The 26,616-nt window shown below is 42.7% G+C and overlaps 2 protein-coding genes across 5 annotated transcripts in view; both read right to left on the bottom strand.

Moving 5' to 3' along the window:
• Positions 1-26,616, bottom strand: part of SPRR3 (small proline rich protein 3) — a 118,862-nt gene that overhangs the window by 79,305 nt on the left and 12,941 nt on the right. The window lies entirely within an intron of this gene.
• IVL (involucrin) lies at positions 5,655-21,676 on the bottom strand. 4 transcript variants are annotated; one of them, XM_063624764.1, is made up of 2 exons: positions 21,604-21,676; positions 5,655-7,541 (listed from the first exon to the last, which is right to left on the bottom strand). In XM_063624764.1, exon 2 carries the CDS (start codon positions 7,520-7,522, stop codon positions 5,984-5,986), a length of 1,539 nt encoding a protein of 512 aa, XP_063480834.1. In that variant the 5' UTR covers positions 7,523-7,541; positions 21,604-21,676; the 3' UTR covers positions 5,655-5,983. The 4 variants fall into 4 exon arrangements, with proteins under 4 accessions (XP_063480834.1, XP_063480831.1, XP_063480833.1 ...); XM_063624761.1 differs by lacking the exon at positions 21,604-21,676 and adding an exon at positions 8,723-9,043; XM_063624763.1 differs by lacking the exon at positions 21,604-21,676 and adding an exon at positions 8,891-9,017.

Below are 26,616 nucleotides of genomic sequence, written 5' to 3'. Positions count from 1 at the left end.
CTTGCCTTAGAACTGTATTAACTCTCTTGCTCTCTGACACAATAAGTATGGAAGGACATTGATCATCTGAACATTCCAGAAAACATCATGCTAATCTGCTATATTAATGGCATCATGTATTATAATATCATAAGTAGAAATTATCAAGTAATCAGGATGTTCTGGTAAGATATTTGTGTTCTACTCAGTGAATATATTCTTTATTTTCATTTTAATATCTAAATAATCCGTAAGGATCTTACCTCTTTTATTCATGATTTGGTCATTTGTGTGTTCTCTCTTTTATTCCCTTGATCACTCTAGCAGGGAGTTTATCAATTGTGTTTGTGCAAATTCTATTTAAGGAGTTCTTAGGGACACCCCAAAATAATAGAAGAGACAAAACCTAGAACACTAGAAAAATTTGATAATTTGAAATAAATATTATTAGTGTTATAAGGTCTGTAATGGAAAAAGTGCAGTACGTACAAGAATATCCGGGTAATGCAAGTAGATAAATGGGAACTCTAGGAAAGAGTCAAGGACTAGAAAAAAGAAAACTGGCAGAAATGAAGATTCCTTGGTGGGTTCATCGTTAGGCTAGACACAGCTGAGATAAGAATCAGTGATCTTGAAGACATGTCAGTAGAAACTTCACAAACCGAAGCACAAAAAGAAAAAGAGAATTAAAAACAACAACAACAACATCAACAACAGAGTTATCCAAGAATGTGGGACAATTTTGAAAGATGTAACATACATGTAACAGCAATACCAGAGGAAATGAAATAGCAAATGGAGCAGACAAAATATTTGAAGTACTAATTGGAGTTTTCCAAAATAGTGATACATTAAACAACAGATCCAGGATGCTCAGAGAACACCAAGAAATCTACCCCTAGGCTTATTCTATTCAAACCGAACAAAACAAAAGGCAAAGAGAAAATCTTGAAAATTCTGCAGAATAAAAAACCTTACATATAGAGGAACAAGGGCAAGCATTACTTACACCAGACTTCCTGTCAGACATCATACAAGCAAAAAGAGACTCAATAAAATATGTAGAGTGTTGAAAGGAAAACTCTATACTTCCATATCCAGTGATATCATCCTTAATAATTGAAGGTAAAATAAATATTTTTTCAGACAAATGATATTCTGAGAATTCATTGCCAGAAGCCCTAATAGCTGCAATAAATGTTAAAAGAGGAAGGAATATTTTTAAAAATGTTAAAAGAAGAAGAAAAATGATATAAGTCAGAAATGTGGAGCTATATAAAATAAGAGGGAGTATCAAAAAAGGTAAAATAACATGCTTATTTTTCTTAATTGATCTAATAGCTATTCAAAGTAATAATGTATTGGATAATTATAGCAAATGAATACATGATATGAATGACAGCAAGAAGAGTTGAGAATACTGTTATGAGTTATCTGCACTACCTGTAAAGCACTATAGTGTTACTTCAAAGTGGACTTAGATTTGTTGTAAATGTATATTTTAAACTCCAGGGAAACCACTAATTTTTAAAAGTAAATATAATTATTTATATAATTATATGCTAACACAGAAGATAAAATGAAAATAATAAAGTCTCAATTAAAACTAGAGAAAGCAGAGAAAGAGGGAAAGAACAGAAGTGCTATGAATAAAAAACAGCTCCAAACATGGTAAATAATAATCCAATTATATCACAAATCACTTCAAATGCGAATGGTCTAAATACATCAATAAAATGACAAGGATTATAAGCATAGATAAAAACCAATGTCTGACTATATGTTGCCTGGAAGACACCCACTTTAAACATAAACGCACAATCTTTTCAACACATGGGAACCTGTGACCTGGGGACCTGTGGAATGTACCTCTCATAGTGCGATGCTGCTGAACAGCCAGTCTGTTTTGGCATCTCCTTTGGCAGAGCTATAGTACAGAATTTCCAGGGCTGGGGATGGTAGGCCCACCCCTGACTTTGGCTCTGACTGTCCTCAGAGATATGCCTCCCTTCAGGCATTTATGATGTTTCCCATGGGTTGAAGTAGGGACTGTTCTCCTGCCATGGAACCCAAGATTGTGGGGAAGCTGATTGTTCATCTTGATCTTTTTCCGTTGTAAAAACCATGAGTTGGGAAAAATTTGTTTTTTTACACTTGGTACCAGGCAGATTGAGTTGGGGGGCAAAGAGAGGTGTAGTGTGTTGAAACAATTGGATACCCAGATACAAAATAATGATTTGAGACCTATCAATTCATAGTATCGCAGTCCTAAATGAAGGATGTAAAATTAAAACTTCTATAGGATAACATGGGAGAAAATTTAAGTGATCTTGGGTTTGTTGATGAGTTTTTAGATACAATACCAAAGTGTGATTCTTGAAAAAAAATTGGTAAGTTGGACTTTATTAAAATTATAAACAAGTGCTTTGCAAAAGACATTGTTAATGGAATGAAAAGACAAGCTGCAGACCAGGAGAAAATATTTGCCAAACACATATCTGATAATCCCAATATATAAAATAATTTTAGAAACTCAACAGAAAGAAAATGAACAACTCCATTAAAAAAGTGGGCAGAAGATCTGAACACCTCATAAAAGAAGATATGAAGATGGCAAAAAGCATATGAGTGTAGGCTTAACATGATGTTAAGCCTACATAAGAAAGGCTTATTTCAATTACATAAGAAAATTGCAAATTGAAACAATGAAATATAACTATGCACCTATAAATATGACTAAAATTCAAAAAGCTAACACCAAATGCTGGTGAAAATAACAAGCAGGAAGAACTCATTGCTGGTGGGAATGTAAAACAGTACAGTCACTCCTGAATACTGAAAATGAATAATTAAGAAAATAGATGGCAATTGGGGGCGAGGTTTCTCACAGCTGGAGTGAGAATTTTCAGATAAGAAAGGGGAGGAGGCTAGAAAGATCCATGTAGTAATAAATTATAGTTGGAGACATTAGTATGAACTCTGTTTAGCTTAATATAGATATAGATCATTACTAGAAAATACACATAAATGCCCACACACACAGGTTAGTATACACATATATACTTCCTTTGCCAGTTAAGAGGGCCTAAAGGAAATGATACCCCAGGAGTAATGGTCATACACAGTTCGCAGTTCTTGGTTTCTAATACCATTCTCTGATAAAATGAAATGGGACTCCTTGAAGAAATTAATTCTAGGACTGGGGCAGGAAATACACAAGATGAGCCTAGAGTATCTTGTAGTGTCAGAAAGTAGGGCAGTATGCAAAAAAAAACAAAAACAAAAACAAAAAAACAAATTGAACATAAATACATACATAAATAAAATAAAATTAAAAAAAACCATATTGATGGAAGTATATTTTAAAGAACACAGGAGCCAATGAAAGAGCTCACAATGGCCAAAGCTGGAACAATTTGAACAAACAAATAAATAAAGTACTACTGGGTTGTAGCCCATAGTACAAAATAACCAGTCATGAGTCCATAGTAATATAAATAAATAGGGTGGGGACCAATCTGTACTGAAAATTCCAAATAACTTATGAACTTAAGTAGATTCTCCATCCTCCATGATGGAAACTTTACATTCCACTTTTTAATGGTGAGCTTTGCATAGTGACTCCTTTCCAGAGTACAGTACAGAAGGGGAAATTGGGGGAGGGTGAGGAGAATAACTTTACAGTGGAGAAACCTGACACACATTGTCTCGCTAAGTGATCAAGTTTAATAGCAACTGTGATGAGTCATGTTTGATATACGTATACTTTATATGATGTGGTAAGAATGAATGACACTTTGCCTCTGTGGTCTTCCTCCTAAAAACCCATATCCCAGTCTAATCATGAGAAAAACATCAGACAAATATAATACAAATTGAGGGATATCCTACAAAATATCTGACCAGCACCCCTCGCAACTGTCAAGATCATCAAAACAACAACCACAAAAATGTCTGAGGAACTGATTCTGTCAAGGGAGAAGCCTAAGGAGGCAAGTACATGCAATGTGATATGCTGGATGGGATACTGAAACAGCAAAAAGATATTAGGTGAAACTAAGGAAATCTGAATAAACCAGGAACTTCAGCCAATAACACCGTATTGAGCTGTGATAGTTTGTAGCAAATGTACCCTACTCATGTAAAATATTAATAATAGGGGAAACTGTGTGTGAAATATATGATAACTCTAGTATTTTCTTAACTTTTCTACAAATTTGATACCGTCCTAAAATGGCTATTTTTTAAAAATCAACTAAGAAAATGTGCACACACGCTGGGTGCTTCTGATTACTGTACCTTCTGTCCCCAATCTTCCTGCCCAGGACTTGAGCCTGCCTTCTCAAGGTCTAAGTCATGAGAACCACTGACAAGTGCTAACCTAGGGAGGGATGTGGTTAGATTAGAATTTTAAGTAGAACACCCTGTCCTCTGGGTAATGAGTGGATTGCAGGGTATGTGGAGATACAGAGCAAGAGAGACCAGCTGGAAGGGTGTTGCAACAGTTCAGGTGAGAAATGACTTCAGGCCGAGCTCAGAAGGTGTTGATGGAGATAGCAAGGACTTGATCCTTGATGGGGGTAGGGAAGAGGAGGAAGAATGAGGAATGATTGTGAATACACAGATGGCAATGGCGGTTTTCTTAACTCAATGAGAGAACACCTAAGGAGGAAACACAGTGAGCGTTGCTGGGGTTGGGTGGGGAGGAAGGAATGCTAAGTGCCATGATGTGCAGATCTATTAAACTTGAGTGTCTCTGGACACTTCAGTACGGAAGTCCCTGATAGATAAAATAGTCCTGCAGTAAAATAGCTTCGAATAGCTTGAGACAGCCTGCCTAAAATGCTGTGGTTAAATAGTTAAAAGTGAGCAATTTGAAGAATTAAAAGCAGCACTTTTCCCAGGAAAGGAGAGCCCCAGGTCCTGATATGATTGATGGCAGTAAAGGCTATGGAAATGTCAGGGAGCCAGGTAGCAGGAGGGTGACACCTGCAGTGACTGGGTCTGTATTTCTCCAGCCTAGTCAGTAGTTTTGGCTTCCATGACTGCTGCTGGTCCAACCTTTACTTCCTTTAATAACGCTGTTACTTTCCCTCAGAGAGAATCTGGAACACCTCCTCTCCCCACCTTGCCCAATTCTACTTCTATTGCTTTGCTAAAGTCTTCCTCAGCCAAGCAGGCAGACCGTAAGACTTTTGGAAATCATGAGATTTTCTAAGAGAGAAAACCCAAGCAGAAGAGCCTGGAAATGTTTCCAGGGAAGGGACTAGAAACCAGATGGAGTCCCCAAGCTTTCCTAGCATCTTCCCAGTCCCCGTCCTGAGAGGAGTTGAATCTGGAGAAGAAGTTTAGGGTGGGCTCTGCCAGGGGTTTGGTATGGTGTGGTGGTAGAAGGTAGGGTTGCACTGAGATGCAACCAGAACAACGTATCCCCTTTTCATGGCTGGCAAGTGTTGTTTTCAAGTATATTAAGTGAAGCTGATTTTTTTTTTTTTTGTGGGGAGGGGGGGTTTGTTTCTTTTTCAGGAACTGTTGGATCTATTGAGTGATTTGGGGATCAAAATTTAAAAAGGGTCTGTCCTCCTTTGAGAATGGGCCATGGGAGTCTCTTGCCAGCCATTGACCCATACACAGGTTTTTATGTGGTGTGAGAGAAGAAAATGCTAAAAAGAATGTAGGATCCCAAGACTTCCAAGATTTATTATGTATCATTACACACTCACTGATTCAGCTTCAATACTGGGGAAGTAAGGATTCCTATAGTAACAATAGTCCCTCAAGTAGAGGCTCTGCTCACCTGAGGTTGGGATTGGGCTCACTGGGGGTGTCACTGGGCAATAATTCCCTCTCTCTCTCACCCCCACCTCATTAAAGACACATGTAGAGGGACAGAGTCAAGTTCACAGATGAGACGGGCCACCTAGGGGACCCGAAATAAGTGGAGCCAGTGGCTCTCTCTTCCCTTGTATGAGACGATCTGAGGGCCTCTGGACACTACGGGTGGTTATTTATGTTTGGGTGGCCACTGCACCTCCTGCTTCTGCTGCTGCTGCTCTACAGGAAGCAATACTTCTCCCTTTGTGGTCAGGGCTGGTTGAATGTCTTGGACCTGGCCTGGAGCTGGGGCAAACACAGGCTGCTCCAGCTGCCCCTTCTGCTGCTCCAGCTGCCCCTTCTGCTGATCCAGGTCCTTCAGCTGCCCCTCCTGCTGCTCCAGATGTTTTAGTTGTCCCTCCTGCTGCTCTGGGTGCTCTAGCTGCTTTTCCTGTTGCTCCAGGTGCTTTGGCTGTCCTACCTGCTGCTCTGGGAGCTCCAGCTGCTTCCCCTCCTTCTCCAGGTGCTTTGGCTGCCCCACCTGCTGCTCTGAGACCTCCAGCTGCCCCTGCTGCTGCTCCAGATGCTTCAGCTGCCCCTCCTGCTCCTCTAGGTGCTTCAGCTGCCCCACCTGCTGCTCCAGGTGCTGCACCTGCCCCTCCTGCTGCTCCAGCTGCCTCTCCTGCTGCACCAGATGCTCCAGCTGCCCCTCCTGCTGCACCAGGTGCTTCAGCTGCCCCTCCTCCTCCTCCAGGTGCTTTGGCTGTCCCTCCTGCTCCTCCAGCTGCTTCAGCTGCCCCACCTGCTGCTCTGGGAGCCCCAGCTGCCCTTCCTTGTGCTCCATGTGCTCCAGCTGCCCCTCCTGCTGCTCCAGGTGCTTCAGCTGCCCCACCTGCTGCTCTGGGAGCTCTGGCTGCTTCTCCTGCTGATCCAGGTGCTTCAGCTGCCCCTCCTGCTGTTCCAGGTACTTCAGCTGCCCCACCTGCTCCTCTGGGACCTGCAGCTCCCCCTTCTGGTGCTCCAGATGCTTCAGCTGCCCCTCCTGCTGCTCCAGGTGCTTCAGCTGTCCCTCCTGCTGCTCTGGGAGCTCCAGCTGCCCCTCCTGCTGTTCTAGGTGCTCCAGCTGCCCCTCCTGCTGCTCTGGGAGCTCCAGCTGCCCCTCCTGCTGTTCTAGGTGCTCCAGCTGCCCCTCCTGCTGCTCTGGGAGCTCCAGCTGCCCCTCCTGCTGTTCTAGGTGCTCCAGCTGCCCCTCCTGCTGCTCTGGGAGCTCCAAGAGTTGCTCTTTCTTTATTCCCAGTTGCTCATCTCTCTTGACTAGCTCTTGATTCAGTTGCTGGTCTAAGAGCTTCTTCTCTTCTTCCAGATGTTCGTTTAGCTGCTGATCCTTTTGTGCTTTCTCCTGCTTAAGCTGCTGCTCTGGGTTTTCTGCTTTCTGATGTTCCTCATGCTGTTCCCAGTGCTGTTGCTGCAGCTCCTGCTCCTGTGGCTCCTGCTGCTGTTGCTCACATTCTTGCTCAGGCAGTCCCTTTACAGTAGTCATGTGCTTTTCCTCTTGCTTTGATGGGACCTCCACTGGGAGCTCACCAAGCACCTTCTGGCATGGGGGAGGCAGTGGAGTTGGCTGTTTCATTTGCTCCTGCTGGGTATTGACTGGAGGAGGAACAGTCTTGAGGAGCTCCTGACTGAGGGCAGGGGAGAGGGTCACCGGCAGTGTGTGTTGCTGGGACATCTTGGAAGCTGCTGTCAACCTGAAAGACAGAAGAGGTCTGAGGCACAGGCCGAAGGCAAAGGAAATAGATGAAACCTTGGAAACCTGCAGAAGTATCTGGTTATTTAGCATCCCCTCTTCCCTTGGGCAGGGTACTGTCCTACCACCTCTGGACTATCATTTCCCAAAAGCAGCAGAGAGTGAAGGGTGGAAATGTGGAGGGGCAGAGAAAGGTCTTCCTAGGAGCCTCCTTGTTCCCAGGTGAGAGCCAACAAGGAGATCTGTCTGCAGGCTGTTCTGCAAGGGTGGGCAAGGTGCCAGCTCACTGTCTGCTCTTGTCTAGTCCTTGTATCCACCCTCATCGCTTCACTGACCAAGGAGCAGAGATGCGTTCTGGGATTATGTCGCAGTGAGGAGTAAGGCCTTAGGGAATCTCTTGAAGAACACCAAGTCCTAGAAAATCAATAGGCCGTGCCAGAGAGGATCCAAGAGGTCATGGTGTGAGCTCCAGACTGGAGCCACAGGACATACTCTGGGCCTGCATCTCCTATTGGAATGCTGTGTGTTTCTGGGCAAGTCACTTAGTCTCCTGGGATTCGGTTTTCCCCTCTGTAAAGCCAGCAGGTTGGCCTATTCAACCCCAGGGCTGCTTTCTCTCCTGACCTTCTGAGCTTTAGCTGCAGTCTTTGTGTCTGGGGTGGGGCTGTGGGAGCTGGAAAGTTACTGAGAGTTGGAGCTTGTTCTTCCAAGTCTTATACTTCTAAATTGAGTTTTCCTGTCCCAGCTCTGCTTAGGTTTCTCCAAATAGAAAGGTTTCCCCATTCTGCTGTCCCTCTGTGCAGCATAGTCAAAAGGTAGAAGCTCTTCCCTGACCCTCTCCCTCCATAAAGAAGGCAAAATGATGGTCTGTCAAAACCCAAGAGGTTTAGGAAAGAAATTGACTGCTATTCCCTTCCTCCCTTCTGTAATTCTCTCTCACACACAAATCCAAAAATATGGTCACAAGAAAAGATGGGACATAGGATGATTACTGTCTGTTCTGCACTTCTGTGCCAAGGCACTTTTCTCTCAGTACTCTGACCCCAGTCCCCCCAGAATGAAAGTCCAGCTGAATCCAGTCCCAGAGTAATGCCCACCCCCACCCAGGCTGCCCACCCCCACCACATCGTATGCTGTTGGAGGTTCCAAGTCCCAACTATGGTTCTACTGTCCGACACTTACCAGACTCACAGTAAGGCTGAGGCAGAGGCTTTGGTGGAGTGCTGAGCTGAGCAGGAGTCAGGGCACTATTTATATCATTCCCCAACCTGGCCTCCCTCCAGGTTGAAGGTGATGGACAGGTTTCACCACTCTAGTTGGTCAACTTCCCCTAGCCCCTTCCTGACTCACCACAGGCATCTTAAGCAGCAAACCCTTTAGGGCCCCATTTCCCAGGGACACACAGCTCCTGCCTGGCCAGAGGATTCTGGGAACTCAACTATTCCTGTGATGCTTTTCTGATGTGGGCGCAGGGAGCTGAGTGAGGCATTCTACTGTTTTGTGACCTTAGTCAAACTTCTGCTCCGAATCTCTATTTTTCCACTTTCAAAATGAGTTTGTTCTCAGTATTAGGCTGAAAGATTCACTTTCAAGGGCATGACATGGAAAGTTATGTGTCTTTTGGGGATGTCCAGGCAGGGTTATATGTTTGAAGATAGAGTCACTTCCCATGAAGGGGTGGTATTTCTGGGGTGTTCTCTCGGGCCACAAGCCCTTCCTCTCTCAGAATATATTTTTAACTCCATTCTATGTGGAAATAAACTCTGTCTTTTGTTGGGGGAGTCTGACTTTAGGCCAAGTAGAGTCAAGTAGAAGGCTTCTAGGAGTCCTCTGCTGCTGCCACTTGCTGCCCAGCCTCCATGCCCGAGGCTGCAGTTAGAGAAGTTCTCAGGAATGCCGTGCTCATAAGACCTCCAAAGCATGGCCCACTCTAGGCAAGGAAACAGGATTGAATATACACAATATAAAAATAAGTATTGCTTTTTATAATGACAAACCAGACTACTTTCTTAAGTACTTTTTTAAATGCATGAAGGTATAAAGATCAGAATCAAATCATCCATTTCCTGTTCTAAACCATACTCTAGAAGAAATAGCTTAAGAAATCTTTCAGAGTGGGGATTTGAGCACATCTCTCCCCAGTGCCAGCAGTGCGCCAGCACACTTGAAGTAACATTCAAACTCACTGCCGTGGTTCAAAAGACCCTGAGTACCTGGCTTCTGCCTTCCTCTGGGGCCCCAATTCATGTCAATCTCTCCCTGAGAGGTATATTCCTACCTCACTGCGGGCCTTCAGTTCCTGAGATGAGCCCAGAGCTCTCCACCTGGGGGCTTGGTACCTGCTCTCCTTCTGCCCACAGGCCCCTCCCCAGGTCTCTGGCTCTTTTATGCATTTCAGCTTCAGTGTCAATGTTGGGGTCTGTCAGAGATCCTCCTCTGTGTACCATATCTAAAGGATTGGTACTTCATTTCACTTATAACAATCTAGAGTAATTTATTTGCATTTGTTCACTTGCTTATTGTCTATCTCTCCCACTGGAAAATAAGCTAAGAGCAGGGTATACCTGGTATGTTTTCCACTATGCCCCTAGAACCTATCAAAACCACTGCATATAATATGTGCTCTACAAGTATTCATTGAAGAACAGTGAATTTTACCACCTGAAAATAATGACTATTAAACATTTAAGTGTTGATCAATGTTTATGTGTGTGTGTAAAAACAAAACTGATTTATTTCTTCCGTTTCTTTTTAATGGTTGGTTAATAACTTATTATATGGACACCATTCATTTACACTATCTTTTTTACAATCTAATCCAAAAAGAAGGAATTATAAAGACAATACTCAGAGGGGCTAATTTTGAGAAGTGTCCTGATTCCCCATAGTTTTCCTGACAGGCACCTTTCTCTTAGCCCCAAGTAAATATATTTAAAGCACTAATTTTGTCATGTTCCTGGATCATGCCTAAAAAGACAGATGGAGGACTCACAAGGGACCTTTGGTTTCTGCAGTGCTATCCTCTCCTCATGACCTCTCTGTTCCCTGAGCCCACCCAGGGACCTCACATTCGTTTTCCCATAGAACAGGGACAGTGCCATTTTCTGGGGCAGAGAAAGCACAACCCACTCTGCCTTGAAGAACTAATCAAGCATCCTTACTTTGGCCCAGATGCCCTTGTGCTCTGCTGCTGACCTCATCTGGGGGGAATCTGCCTCTTCCCAGCCCGTGACAGTCAGTCTGGGGTAGCAGACTCAGATCAAGGAAGTCACACCAGTCTTATGGGTTAGCAGGGGCTCAGTATCTGCCAGATCTGCCTCCCGCCCTCTGACTCACGGCATAATAAGAGCCTTAAGGAGAACATGGTATGTGTGAGCCTTTGACTGCTGGGCAAAGCTAGGGTGTGGGAAAGAAGGCAGTGGATAAAGCTGAGGGAGTGTTTGTGTGTGTGGGAGGGGTTGGGGAAACCTCAACATTCTAGGGCTGAGAAGTCCCTTATTCTGCCCACAGGTTGCCCCATTTGGGAGACAGGCATTCATGTATATGGGAGAGGTTCTTTCACTGCCTGTGTGAATGACCTCATAAGCTCCAAGTCCACATGACAAGTCTGGGTAACTGTCCAACCCCCACCCAACATAATGAGGATGAGCTCATATCCCATGACACACGGAGAAGCTTTGGCCCCAACTCTGCCCCAGCCCAAGGATGCACTGGCTAGTTCAAATTTGGAGGCAGAATCTGGCTGGTTTGTCTCTCTCCTGAGTGAGGCAACCTATTTGAACTGTTGCTTAGTGGTAGGGGGCAGAAGAAATTGGTTATGGTGATTCAATGTCCTGTGGGGAGGGATGCTGAGGACAGCTCTTAGCAGATTGCCATAGGGATCATGGCAGATGGTCCTGGAAGGTGACTTGGGCCAGAAAATCATGCATTCTCATCTTAGATAGCCATGCCTCGTCTGCTTCCTGGTATGGCACTGCCCCGTGCTCTGAGGCTGCTAGCCTCCTCTCCCTCTCACAGGCCTCCTGCTCTCCCCAGGGCACTGTCTCCTACATCGGCAGCTCTCAGTCCTCAACATGCCAACCTGCACTAGTTGCCTCCCCACACACTTCTTTTTTTTTTTTTTTTAGACAGAGTCCGCTCTGTCTTTCAGGCTTGAGTGCAGTGGTGCAATCTTGGCTCAGTACAACCTCTGCCTCCCCAATTCAAGCGATTCTCCTGCCTCAGCCCCCTGAGTAGCTGGGACTACAGGCATGTGCCAATATGCCTGGCTAATTTTTGTATTTTTAGTAGAGATGGGGTTTCACTATGTTGGCCAGGCTGGTTTTGAAATGCTGACCTCATGGTCTGCCACCTCAGCCTCCCAAAGTGCTGAGATTGCAGGCGTGAGCCACGGTGCCCTACCTTCCCCACAAACTTTGAATCCTCCTCGTCTTTTTCCATTGCTTCCTGGGCCTGACCTTGGCTCTTCTCTCACCTTTTGTGCCCGTCTGCTGGGCAAGGAAGGGAGATGAGACCAAGAAAGGGCCAAGAGGGCTGACTCATCCTTTTTGGCCTTCTGGGTGGATCTGTCTGTCCTGACCTGCTTTCCTCTCTTACATCTTCTTATAGCTTTCTCTCCTGGGCTTGTTGGATCGCTGGATCTCAGTCACCAGTGCTGGCCTTTGTTCTTGGATCTGAGAGCTGTGGAAGGGCAGCCACAGCTCTGCTCTTGGTGGCAGCAAGAGGAGCAGAGGCATAAAGGCTGTCAGTAGTAGAGAAAAGAGACACCCAGTTCCCCCTTCTCCAATTAAAGGAAATTCTCTCCCCTTTGGGCTCATTGTTGGGGATATCACATTTTGTACAGTTGATTCTCTGTCCAGCAGCAGAATCTCTGAGATGGAGGAGTCCTCAGAGAATGCATGGGAAATGCCTTACACTGTGCCTGGTGCATAAGAGCTTCTTTATTTATCTATCTAATAATAACTAGTAATAATAACTTAAATTCACAATACATAAATTCATAGAAACAGAAAGCAAACTGATGGTTGCCAGGAAGTGAGAGGAGGAGAGAATGGGATGTAGCTGCTAATGGGGATGATGAAAATGTTATAGAATGACATAGGGTTGGTGGTTGCATAATATATGAATGTACTAAACGCCACCGCACTGTTCACTTTAAAATGGTAACTTTATGTTATATGAATTGTACCTCAATAAAAAAAGAAGTAATGTCTTTGCCTAATACCAGGTCACAAGGTAAAGTTGTTAATATAATTGATGTATTCATTCAACCAACACTTACTGAGCCTCTACTATGTGCAAGGCACTGGAGATAGGGTTATGAATAGAAAAGTCCCTGCCTTCAAGTAGCTTAGAATGTAGGTGTTCCTTAACACATAGGAGCTTCTTAACACACATATGCTTACTCCCCACCATTGGGGCTTATCTGTCTTCTGACAGGAATTGAAGTCTGGAGAGAACATGAGTTGCCCAAAAGCCTACAGCGAGGCTGTGATAGAGCTGGGCTGGAACCCATGTGTCCTGACCTCCGGTCAGGGGCTCTCCTCCCCATCAGGCTGCCTTGCTAGGTGCTTGAGCATCTGATGGCTGTGACAGGTTCCACTAGGTGACTTCAAAGACACATTCCAGCTCTGTGAGTCAGTCACTTACCCCAACATGGCCAGTTCTGGGTTTTCTGGAGAGAGTGTCAGTTTTCTCTGGCTCTCATTCGGCCAACATGCCCTTGGGATGACCCTCTTTGGTCCTGGGAATAGGGAGCTCCACTTCCCGGCTGGGTCTGGTGTTTAACCTTATTTCAGCCTAATCCAATCTGAAAGAATGTTACTGTTCAATGGTGGGCACTGGCTTTGCCGTCAGACAGGCCTGGGTTTGAATTGCACTTGCATGTCTTTTTATCTGGACATTTCACCTCTATGAATTTCAGTTTCCTTGTCTGTAAAATGGGGATACTAACAACTCCTTAGAATTCTGTGAGAATTTGGTGAGGCAATATATGTGCTTAGCACATAGGTTGTACTCAGGAAGTTGGCTATTTTATCATTGGGGGCCATTGCAAAGGTTTGCTGATGGATTACAGTGTGTTACCTACCTAAAGATAGTTTTAAGGATGTAAGTTCTTTAAAGTTCATCAGCTTTAACTAACTCATTTTGCCCATGAAAAACATGAAGCCCCACAGTCACACAGTCCATGGGGGTAGTGTGGTGAGGGGAGCCAGGTCGCCTTCCCATTTGCTGCTCCTTCCAGTCTGCTGCTGCTGCTGGGCCTCAGGTGACGATTCAGCCCAGGACATGAGACTCTGTCTTGTGCTTTGATGATGGCCTGTGTGCACTGAGTGTGCTCCCCTGAGTGGGAATCATGGGGACATTAAAGTGGCTTTGCATTTCTAGAGCTTGATGGTACATGGAGGGGCCTGGGATATGCATGGGCAGAGGACAGACAGTGGTTTGGAACAAAATATTATCTGGAAAAAGGAATCTAGTAATAGAATGAGGAGTGTACATACAGTCACAGCCCATCAAGTCAAAGGTAGAAGGTACGATTTCAGCCAAGCACACGGAATGGAGATGACAGGCAAAATACCATGTGGGGTAAGACTTCACAGGGCTGTGTGAACAAGAAGAAGGCAGGGCTGTGAGGAGCACAGCTTGGTTGAGGGCAGCCAGGAGTGGCAGGGCCCTTGGGTGCAGGGAATGGGGGAGGGACATTTCAGAGGGGATAGACAGTCACAGAACAAAAGGGGAGCACAGGGACCAAGTCCAGCCATGATGCCTCCCTCCAAAGGGTCCTCAATTGTCAGACAAGTAAATGTAAGGGATCAGGGATTTTCCAGGACTTTGCCCAGCTTCCTGATTTATCACTCCCCGCTCCTTCTTTCTCTCTTGCTAATTAGAGACTGTTGGAGGACACCTGATCCTGCATCAGCTGCCTCCTGAGAGGCATAATTGCTCTTACAATTACTCCTAAAAGTGGTTGCAGAGGCCACTGAGATGCATGTGTTTGTGCATGTGCATGCGTGTGTGTGTGTGTGTGTGTGTGGCTCATGACTTTACCAACAAAAGTGAGCTGCCCACATTTTCCTGCCTGGCATGGGTCGTGGTGAGCCCCCCATGAACTAGTCTGTATTTATGGACAGTTTGTCACAAAGCAATCTGACTGCTCCAGGCTACTAGATGAGATGGTCTGGTCCAAAGTAGAAAATAGTGCCTATCCCTCCCTCCCTAAGACACATGTCCCCTGCTTACTGTCTCACATTAAACTAGGTCACAATGCTGAGAGTCAGGGCATGTGCAGGCCTCTGAGACCTCAGCTGAGCCAGTGTGCTGGGAAGGGCCCTGGCCTATCCTCCCTGTCTGAAAGCGATACAACCCCTGATCTCAGGATGCTCTAGATGTAGTAGAGGATCCTGATTCTGCCCTCAGGGAACTCCTAGCCTGATAGACAGACAGGTGCAGAAACTGAGAGGTGGGTGCAATTCAGTGCCATGCCAAGTGAGCACTCAACTAACTGGACCCTGCATGGATGCAGGTATAAACAGAAACAGGGCTTGGAAAGTCTCCCTGGAAAGAATGCAGAGGAAAGTGCAAAGGGAACAGGCCTTCCAAACCTGCTGTTTGGTAGACACTGTGCATCAACCCCTCATTCACTCTCATGTAATAATCCTTTATGCTTTACAGGGGAGGAGCTGAAGCTCAGAGTAGTGTAGCAGCTGGCCAGTGCTCTCAAAGCCAGCAGGTTGATCAAGCTCAAGTCCCTGTGCTCCAAAGCCACCCTCTCCACTAGGGGCAGAGATGTCCACCATGTGCAATAGACACTGAATCCTGGTACGCCCCAGTAAGAGAGAGCCCAGGGCTTCCATAGGGGATGACAGGGGAGCTGCAAGTCAGAAGACAGGTACGCTGGAAATTGCTGGAGTAGCTGCAAAGTTATTTTCTTGCCACTCAGGTTTTACTAGAAAGCCTGCTTGGGGTGGAGTGGGCAGGAAGGGGAGAGAGCGGTCAGAGTGCTGTGGGAAAGAAGGGTGAGCCCATTTCCTCTCATAGACTAGTACTTGCATGCTCAGCTCCAGCTACCTTTCCTTCTCCCCGTACCTCCCCTACCTCTGCCAGGAGCCCTATGCCCAGTAACCCCAGGGCCACCTCTCTACCCCACTTAGGGTCCGAGTTTGGGGATTCTAATGCTAGAGGGGCCTTCAGGGCATGGAATTCAACATTCAGTTTACAGAGGATGACATAATCTCAAGAGGAGAACACAGGAAGGCAGGGCAGATCTCCAGGTCCCAGGTCTGTGGACCTTGTGCTTTCCATCCCTCCTGTCTGCTAGAAATGCCTTTCCTACCTTCTTTCCTATTGGTTGATTTTTTATTCAACTGCTGTTTCTGGAGAGTTTCTTTGTGTGCCTGTGTTCTAGGACCTAGGGTATAGCATCGACCAAAACAGGCAAAAATCTCTGCCCTGCTAGAGCTTTCATTCCAGTGGGGGGTAGAGGAGTTATGCAAAATAAACACACACCTGAAATATAAATCAAGGTATGCAAAGTAAACACATCTGAAATTTAAATCAAGTTAAATGTTCAGAAATTCTGTGTAGAAAAATGTGGCAAGGAAGAGGTTTATGGAGTGCTGGAGGAGGGCGTTGTCATTTATTTTAAATGGGGTAGCCAGGGAAGGCCTCACACAGGAACCTGGAGAAAACCAGGAGGTCAGCATGAGGATGAGTGCAGGCACAGGGCCCAACATGGGCAGCATCCCAGAGGCAGGAGTTCTCTGGAGCCAATAAGGAGGCTGGTGTGGCTGGGGCTGAGTGAATGAGGGAAAGAGTTTTGAAAGACAAGGTTGGAGGTCTGGGTAGAGGTAGGCGGTGGGGAGAAATCATGTAGCAACTTTAGCTTTATAGTCAATGAGATGAGAAGTGGCAGATCAGTGACATTATCTGACAGTTTTTAAAGGCTCTCTCTGGCAAGGGTGAAAGGAAGTTGAACTGTTAGAGGAACTGTAGGAATCTAGCGATGACTTGGAAGTCAGGTGGTAGCAGTAGAGGCAGAGAGAAGTGAGCAGAATATAGACATGTTTGCATCCTAGAACCAATAAGACTTACATCTTACAAATAAAGTAAGATATAGAGTATCAGTGGGGAACAACCTGAATGACCATAAAGATTCATTAACAGTGATGGGGAAGACCACAGGTGGGGCTTTTTTTTTTTTTTTTTGAGACGGAGTTTCACTCTTGTTGCCCAGGCTGGGGTGTAATGGCGTGATCTCGGCTTACTGCAACCTCTGCCTCCTGGGTTCAAGCAATTCTCCTGCCTCAGTCTCCTGATTAGCTGAGATTATAGGCGCACACCACCACGCCTGGCTAATTTTTGTATTTTTAGTAGAGACAGGGTTTCACCATGTTGGCCAGGCTGGTCTCAAACTCCTGACCTCAGGTGATCCACCTGCCTTGGCCTCCCAAAGTGCTGGGATTACAGGCGTGAGCCACTGTGTCCGGCCGAGGGGCTGGTTTTATGGAAAAGGTCAGCAGTGAATGTTGAGACATGTTAAGCTTGAGACATCCAAGCAGAGTTGTCAAGTAGGCAGTTAGAGATACTAGTTCTGAATTCAGAAAGAGGTTTATGCTGTGGAAATACATTTGGAAATCATCAGCATATAAATGGCATTTGAAGACATGAGCCAGGATGAAATCACCAAGGGAATGAATGTGGAGAGGAAAGAGAAGAGGCTCAAGCATGATCCCCTGAATCACTCCAGTACTGAGTGATCAGGGAGATATGAAGAAAAAGTTCAGGAAAATTGAGAAGGGAAAGAGCAGACAGAGTTAAGAAACATGGTAGGATATTGTGGTGTTCTAGAAGACAAGTGGACACATTGCCAAGGAGGAGGGATAAACAGTGAGACAAATGCTGTACAGATATGTGGAATCTAATGAAGTCAAACTTACAGAAGCAGAGAGTAGATCAGAGGTTTTCAGGAACTGGTGGGGGGAGCTGGGGAAATGGGCAGATGTTGGTCAAAGGGTACAAACTTTCAGTTATAAGATGAACTTAGTTCTGGGGATATAAGGTACAGCCTGGGTCCTGATGGATGTGTTAATTCATTTGATTGTGGCAATTATTTCACAACGTGCACATATGGCAAAGCATCACATTGTACACCTTGAGTATATACAATCTTTGTTAATTAAATATGTTTTAAAAGATAAAGACTAAGAATGCCCATTGGATCGGGCAACACAGAGGCCATTAGTGACATTGACACCGGCAGTCTAAGGCAGTGGTAAGGATGAAAGCCAGATTGGGGTGGATTCAAGAAAGAATGAGAAGAGAGGGCTTGGGAACAGTGAGGATAGAGAGCATTTTTAAAAATATTGTTAAGAGAAGCAGATAAATGGGGCAATAGCCAGTGCTGACTTTCTTTCTCCAGCTCCTTGTAAACTCTGCTCATTACCCCACCCTTCCTCCCCAATAAAGCTGTTACTGACACACCAAAGCCCGTGATGCCCTGACTGTTCCACAGCCCCTGTTCATTTCCACCTCACCTCCCTACTCCTCAGCTCCTACTTGCGGAGGGTTTGGATCCAGCCTTGCAGGTTTTCCACTTGTTCTGTTTCTGGAGAGCTCTGCTGCAAATATCTCAGTGAATTACTTCTTCATGTCATTCAGATCTCTACCCCAATGTCACTTTTCTGAGATGGCTCCTTTAGCCTCTCTAAAATATTAGGTTGATGTGAAAGTAAGTGGGGCTTTTACGTTGTTGAAATTTGCCATTTGATATCAGAATACATTCTTAAGTAAATGTGGTTATGTTATACATCATTTTAATGCACACTTCTCACTAGATGTTTTTTGCTAATAACTTATTACTTGCTGTTTATTTTATATTTATTTTAGACTATGGAAATGATGTTAGACAAGGGCAAACTCAAGCGATTTTCTTATTCAAGTTCAAAATGGGTCATAAAGCAGTGCAGACAACTTGCAACATCAATAGCACGTTTGACCCAGAAACTGCTAACAGACATACAGTACAGTAGTGGTTCAAGAAGTTTTGCAAAGGAGACAAGAGCCTTGAAGATGAGGAGTGTAGTGGCTGGCCGTCAGAAGTTGACAATGACCAATTGAAAAGAATCATCCAAGCTGATTGTTTTTCAACTACACAAGAAGTTGCTGAAGAACTCAATGTTGACCATTCTATGTTGTTCAGCATTTGAAGCAAATTAGAAAGGTGAAAAAGCTCCATAAGTGCATCCTTCATGAGCTGAGCAGAAAAAAGAATAGTTGTTTTTGAAGCGTCGCCTTCTCTTATTCTATGCAACAACAACAAACCATTTCTTGATCGGATTGTGGCATGCGAAGAAAAGTGGATTTTATATGACAACCGGTGACAATCAGCTCAGTGGTTGGAGCTAGAAGAAGCTCCAAAGCACTTCCCAAAGCCAAACTTGCACCAAAAAAAATGTCATGGTCACTGTTTGGTGGTCTGCTGCCAGTCTGATACACTACAGCTTTCTGAATCTCAGCGAAACCATTACATCTGAGAAGTATGCTCAGCAAATTCATGAGATGCACCAAAAACTGCAACGCCTGCAGCCAGCATTCGTCAACAAAAAGGGCCCAATTCTTCTCCATGACAATGCCCAGCTGCTTGTCACACAATCAACACTTCAAAAATTGAATGAATTGGGCTACAAAGTTTTGCCTCATCTGCCATATTCACCTGACCTCTTGCCAACTGACTACCACTTCTTCAAGCATCTTGACAACATTTTGCAGGGAAGATGCTTCCACAACCAGCAGGATGAAGAAAATGCTTTCCAAGAGTTTGTTGAACCCTGAATCATGGATTTTAATGCTACAGGAAAAAGTACTTATTTCTCATTGGCAAAAATGTGTCAATTGTCAATGGTTCCTATTTTGATTAATAAAGATGTGTTTGAGCCTAGTTATAATAACTTGAAATTCACAATCCAAAACCGCAATTACATTTGATTCTCTACCCCATGCCCTTCTTCATCTCATTATAGTGCTCACCACTATTGGAGCTTGTGTTATTTGTTGTGTTCTTGCCTCCCTAGAATGTTAAGCTCATGAGAACAGGGCCCTTGACTGTATTTGGCTTCTTGACTTCCCCAACACCTAGAACTGTGCTTGATGCATAGTCAGTCTGTCCAATACATCCAATATGACACCTTTCTAAATGTTTGTTGAAGAAATGAGTACTCCTGTCAAAAAGATATAAATGCATTTTCCCATAAATAAACTTAACTTCTAATATCCAGTCACTATCCCTGATTGCAGAAAACAATGTACTCAACTCCTAGTAAACTCAGTCAGCTCTGGCTTTACCTCATGCAGTGTAGAATCTCCTCTCCCGCTCCTTCTCCCCTTACCGGAGATTCATTTAAGACTGCTTTATGGAGAGCATATACTTTTGGATCTCTGCAACAAATCCCCAAAGCCTACTTAGAAACTTAAGAGTCTTTGTCCGGAGGATCCAGCTCTAGACCCTCCCCTGAGTAGTATATGCTGCTGACTAGATGGGATGGCCTCTGAGGAAGCTTCGTGTGAGAGAAAAGACGGGCTTGCGGTATTCCAGAATTTCATCCCCCTAAGTACTCTCTCCATTTTTTGGCAATGGTGATCATATGATTTTGTAAACATCCCTTTCTCCTCACTAATAGCTCCAAACTCCCAAGAACAAAGACAAGACCCAATTTTTTCCTCCTTCATCTGCCCTGGCACTTGGTTGGTGGGTTTCCTGTGCTTAGAGTTTCACTCCTTTATTCCTTTCCTCTGGTTCCGTGACATAAGAAATTACAATTCCTTACTCCTGTGTCTAAGCAGCTCGGAGCAACTGGCTAACTGGCCATGAGGCCAAACAGAATGGGAAGTCTGCATGTAGGGGTGAGGCAAGGAAAGGCAGACTTGGCATTTCCACGGGCCCTGGATGGCTGATACAGCTAAGACAGACCAGCTCTCCTGAGGAGTCTGCCCTGTGCCCACCTCCAGGAGGTAGACAAATGTGAAGGGGGAGGGGAGCTGCACCCAGCGGGTTTGCAGTGTGATATTACATGAGGAAGGAGGAACATTTTGTCAGGCCAAGGCTCAAGGACCCAATCTTCTGTGTTTGACCTGGTATTGCAGCCCTCTCGGCCTTGCACAGCACAAACATCTCTGCTCTGTGAAACATTATACCGGTATTTTAAAACAGAATTTATATTTTTTGTTCTAAATGAAACACAACGACTTCATCCAGTGCTTAACTAAGCAAAGATCAATTGATCCAGTGTTGAGTGCAGGAGGAACTAGTTGTACTGGACTTCCAGAGACACCTTTGTAACTTGAGTTTTCTGTCATTGAAATTATTCCCCTTTATACAAAGTGCTTCTTTGGCTTTCCTTCCCTCACTGCCTGCTGCATACAGCCTCTTAGAGTAGAGTGCATCACTGTCTTAATATTAGAGCTGCTGTCTTCTGTTTCAGCAGCAGTTTGGCAGCTTTGAAGCTCTGTATCTCAGGGATCATCCATCCCGAATTTCAATATTTATTTCCACCACACCATGGCTTCTCACTAGTATTTAGTGAAGGGCCAAAGAGCTTTCTTACCATGTATTTTAAAACCTCCAGCCCTATCCGTAGCCTCCTGAGCCATTTCAGTCTTTGCACCCAACCCACAACCAGATTCATATCCACTGGAGCCTCAGCAAAGTGTACCTGTCTTTGGTTTTCACTCCATGAGGATGCAGTCAGTGAGGAGTCCAAGGAGACTCCTGGAGAAAGGATATATGGGCAGGAAAGATTAGGTTGTTGGAGTTAGAAAAAAACATGCTTCCTACCATCACAACACTTACACCTTTGTATCTGCTTTCCTGTCTTGCTGTCTGTGCTGTAAGCATCACAAAACAGACTTGATTTATTTATTTCCATGTCTGAAGTGTATCACATAGAACCTTGCAGTTATTTGATGCTCAAACAAATAATTGGTAAAACAAAGTGAACTACCACTCCTGGTAAAGATAAAGTAAAAAGGGGCAGATTTACCCTTCCACCAAAAAAAGAAAAAAATACCTGAGACAGTGGTTTTCAAGATACTAGACACACCAGGCAACGAAGGACAGTGAACCTTGACAGACAGATGAGGTGAGCCCTGATTGCTCCAGCTTACTCTCAGAGTTTGCAGGCTGCTGTGCAGAAGGGGAATCCAGACAGGGCCTGGCTATCTCCGTGAGTGAAGATAGAACTGGGAGGCGGGGTTGCCTAGGCAGCTAGAGTTTGCAGAACACCAGAGAGAAGAGAACTGTGCACAGAGAGAACTCTGTAGACCTGCAGAAGATTCTTCTTGAGTCTTCAACTGAGTACTAATAGGCACATTCATGTGAAGAAATCATATGAGACAGGAGAAAGAATTACTTCAAAGAATTAAGAAGGAAAATCCCTGGAGCCCAAAGGGCCAGAAATACTTTCTGTTTCTACTAGCCAGACTGGAAAAATGTGTAATTCACATGGCTTCAGATAGGATACTCAGAAGGGTTGTGCTTCAGTAGTGGGTACAATTTAGTTTTAGATTAAATGTTTTTCTGGTCTTAAAAAAGATCTGAAGGAATCAAACTGCTGCCAAGTAACTTAACTGTATCTCAATACAGAACTTAAGTATATTTATAGGGACATAAAGATATTTAGCACCCAGAAAGACAAAATTCACAATGTCTGACTTCCAATTACAAAAAACCAAACACCGCATGTTCTCACTCATAGGTGGGAATTGAACAATGAGAACTCATGGACACAGGAAGGGGAACATCACGCTCCGGGGACTGTTGTGGGGTGGGGGGAGGGGGGAGGGACAGCATTAGGAGATACGCCTAATGCTAAATGACGAGTTAATGGGTGCAGGAAATCAACATGGCACATGGATACATATGTAACAAACCTGCACATTGTGCACATGTACCCTAAAACCCTAAAGTATAATAAAAAAAAAAACAAGAAAAAAAAAAATTGCCAGGCATGCAAAGAAACAGTAAAATGTCATCAATAATGATAGAAAAATAAAAGCAACGCAGAAAAGACACAGGATTTGTAGACAAGAGCATTGAAACAATGATTATAAATTCATTCTATATGTTTAATTAGCTAGATAAAATATTGAACACATTCAGTAAATATATGAAATATATATATTTTAAAATTAAATTTGTGGAGATGAAAACTACCATGTCTGAAATAAAAAATACCTTGGATGAGATTAATAGTATATTAGATAGTACAGAAGAAAATATAGTGAACTTGAAGATGTCGCAATAGAAATTACCTAACACAAAACATAGAGAGGAGGAAAAAAGACAAAAACCAACCAAACAAAAGAACTCAAATAGAAAACATCAGTGAGGTGTGGGAAAATTTTGAGCAACCTAATATAAGAACAGGTGAAATCCTTGAATAATGGAGTAGATGGGGAATTACCAAAATTTTTCAAAATTGGAAGGGTGCTCTAAATCCACAAATTCTAGAAACAAGAAACATGAAGAAAATTATACCAAGGCACAAGGACAATACAATTGCTTCAAACATATGATAAAGTATCATAAAATAGCCAGAGATAAATAGACATTTCACGTGAGGAAAGTCACACGATGACAGGAAAAAGAAAAAAATGAGAGCAAATTTCTTACTAGAAACAATACAAGCCAGAAAACAGCAAAGCGACATCCTTAATATAACGAAAGAAAAAATACAAAGAGAAAAAACAACAACAAAAAACTGGAAGACTAGATTTCTATATCCAGCAAAATAGATTTTTAAAATGAGATAAAGATTTTTTCAGAATTTAAAAGCTGAAATAATTTCACACCAGCAGACTATGAATTATACAAAATTTTAAAGGAAGTCCTCAGGATGAAGGAAAATAATATCAAATGGGACTATGGATCTACACAACGGAAGAGCACCATAAATGGTAAATATCTGGATAAAACAAAACCTTTTTTTCTTACATTTCAAACCTACTGGAAGAATAAATAACTATTTAAAGCAAAATTGAGAGCAATGTATTATGAATATTTTAAGATATGTAAAATAAAAATGTGTTATAATAATAGCACAAAGATCAGAAGGAGAAAAATGGAAGTATATAGTTTACAGGTTCTGATACTGTAAGCAAAGTAGTATAACATAAGGTGGACTATACAAAGTTAAAAATCTAAACAATAGAATCCTAATGCAACTACCTAAATAACACAAAAAAGTTACAGAGATTAAGTCAATGAAGGAGATGAGATGGGATTGTATATAAGGCTCAATTCAAAAAAAGGAATAAGACAAAAGAAAACAAAAAATAGGTGAGACAGAGAAAACAAACAGCAAGATGGCAGATTTAAATACGACCATATTTACTAATCACATTAACACTATTGATCTTAGTACTCCAATTAAAAGGCATAAATTATCACATCAAATAAAAAAGACCTACCTATATATTACTTGGAAGGAACCTGCTTTAAACATAAAGACATAAATAGGTTAAAAGCAAAATAATGGGGAAAATGTCTTGTTAATACTAATTAAAAGAAAGCAAATGTGGACATATTGACTTCAAAGTAGATTTCAAAGCTAAGATATTACCAGGGATAAAGAAGGTAATTTTGTAATAATAAAGAGGCAATTCATGAAAAGGATGCAATAAATCTTAAATCTTTATGCTTCTAATAAGAGAGCCTCAAAATACACGAAGCAAAAACTGCTAAAATTGAAAGAAACTATAGAATAATTCACAGTTATGGTCAGACTTTTCAATGCCACACATTTAATACTTGATAAACAAGTAACCAGAAAATAAGTAGAGATGTAGAAGACTCAAATCACATGGTCAAACAAATTAGTCTAATTGACATTTACAGAACACTCCATCCTACAACAGTAGGATACACTTTCTTTTCAAGGGCACATGAAGCATTTACCAAGATAGAGCATATTCTGAGTCATAAAGAAATCTCAGTGAATTTTAAAAAATTCAAGTCATGTAAAGTATGTTATTTGACTGCAGAGGAATAAATTAGAAATCAAAACCAGAAATATATCTTGGAAAATCTGACAGCATTTTGAAAATAAATAAAAACACTTCTAATTAACCCACAGATCAAAGTAAATCAAAAGAGAAAATAAGAACTCCTTTGAACTAGAAACAGAAACACAACATTCCAAAATTTTTTTGGTTGTAACTAAAACAATGCCTAAAGAAAAATTTCTAACATTAAATACCTATATTAAAAAGAAAATATTTCAAAATAATAACCTCGACTTCCACCTTAAGAAATTAGAAATAAATTACACCCCAAATAAGCAGAAGAATGGAAATGATAAAGATCAAAGTAAAAATAAATGAAATAGAAAACCAAAAACAACATGAAAAACGAATGAAACAAAAAGCCAGGGCTTTGAGATTGATTAAATTGATGAAAATCCTCTCTAAACTAAGTAGGAAATACAGAGAGAAGGTGTAAATTACCAATACAGGAATGAAAGAGGTAAGCTTACTATAAATTCCACATATTCCCCAAATGTCCAACAACGATAGACTGGATTAAGAAAATGTGGCACATATACACCATGGAATACTATGCAGCCATAAAAAATGATGAGTTCATGTCCTTTATAGGGACATGGATGAAACTGGAAGCCATCATTCTCAGTAAACTATCGCAAGGACAGAAAACCAAACACCGCATGTTCTCACTCATAGGTGGGAATTGAACAATGAGAACTCATGGACACAGGAAGGGGAACATCACACTCCAGGGACTGTTGTGGGGTGGGAGGAGGTGGGAGGGACAGCATTAGGAGATATACCTAGTGCTAAATGACGAGTTAATGGGTGCAGCAAACCAACATGGCACAGGGATACATATGTAACAAACCTGCACATTGTGCACATGTACCCTAAAACCCAAAGTATAATAATAAAAAATAAAAAGGGCATCTTATGAATAAATTTGTACCAATAAATTTTAAAACCAGATGAAATAGATGATTTTCTTGAAAGACAAAATGTGGTAAAATTCATTCAAAAGTAAATAGATAATTTGAAAAACTAAAATTAATTAAAGAAATTGTATTTTCAGTTAAAAATCTTCCCACAAAGAAACCTCCAGGAACAGATAACTACACCTGGGTTCCGTCGAATGTCTAAGGAAGAAATCACACCAATTCTCCACAAACTGCTCCAGAAAATTGAAGAGAACACCTCTCATTCCATAAGGACAGCATTACTTTGATACCAATATCAGACAAAGCTTTACAAAAAAGAAAACCACCAGCAAGTGCAATATCCCTTATTAACATAAAGCCAAAGCTTCTTAGCAAAATTTTAGCAAATCAAATCCAAGAATATAAAAAAGATAACACAACTGGATCAAAGAGGGCTTATCTCCAGTATGCAAGTTTCTTTTAACATTCAAAAATCAATCAATGTAATTCATCACATTAGCAGACTAAAAATAAAAAATCTTATGATCATCTCAATAGATGTAGAGCTAACATTTTTCAAAATCCAACATTCATTTCTGTTATAAACTCTCAAAAAGTAGAAAAAGAAGGAACATCTTCAAGTGGCAAAACAGAGTGATAAAATACATTGGAAAGAAAAAAGTCAAATCTGTGCTTAGACGGCATGATCATTTGTGTAGAAAATCTTATGGCATTTACATGAAAGCTGTAAAAACTAAAAAGCAGTACACAGGCCGGGCAAGGTGGCTCACGCCTGTAATCCCAGCACTTTGGGAGGCTGTGGCGGGCGGATCACCTGAGGTCAAGGGTTCAACACCAGCTTGGTCAACATGGTGACATCCTGTCTCTACTAAAAATACAATAATTAGGTGGCATGGTGGCATGCGCCTGTAATCCCAGCTACTCGGGAGGCTGAGGTGGGAGAATTGCTTGAGCCTGGGAGGCGGAGGTTGTGGTGAGCCTAGATTGTGCCACTGCACTCCATCCTGGGTGACAGACTGAGACTCCATCTCAGAAAAAAAAAAAAAAAAGAAAGAAAGAAAAGCCATACACAAGTTTAATATACAAAAAGAATTGCAT

This window comes from Symphalangus syndactylus, chromosome 12 (genome assembly GCF_028878055.3).
Source record: "Symphalangus syndactylus isolate Jambi chromosome 12, NHGRI_mSymSyn1-v2.1_pri, whole genome shotgun sequence".
Taxonomy (NCBI): Eukaryota; Metazoa; Chordata; class Mammalia; order Primates; family Hylobatidae; genus Symphalangus; species Symphalangus syndactylus.
The sequence above is the reverse complement of the archived record's forward strand: the minus strand, read 5'-3'. Positions and strand labels throughout refer to the sequence as shown.

What these genes read in the sequence shown, in the direction of transcription:
- IVL (XM_063624764.1), bottom strand. Translation starts at nt 7,522, where the DNA reads ATGTCCCAGCAACACACACTGCCGGTGACCCTCTCCCCTGCCCTCAGT.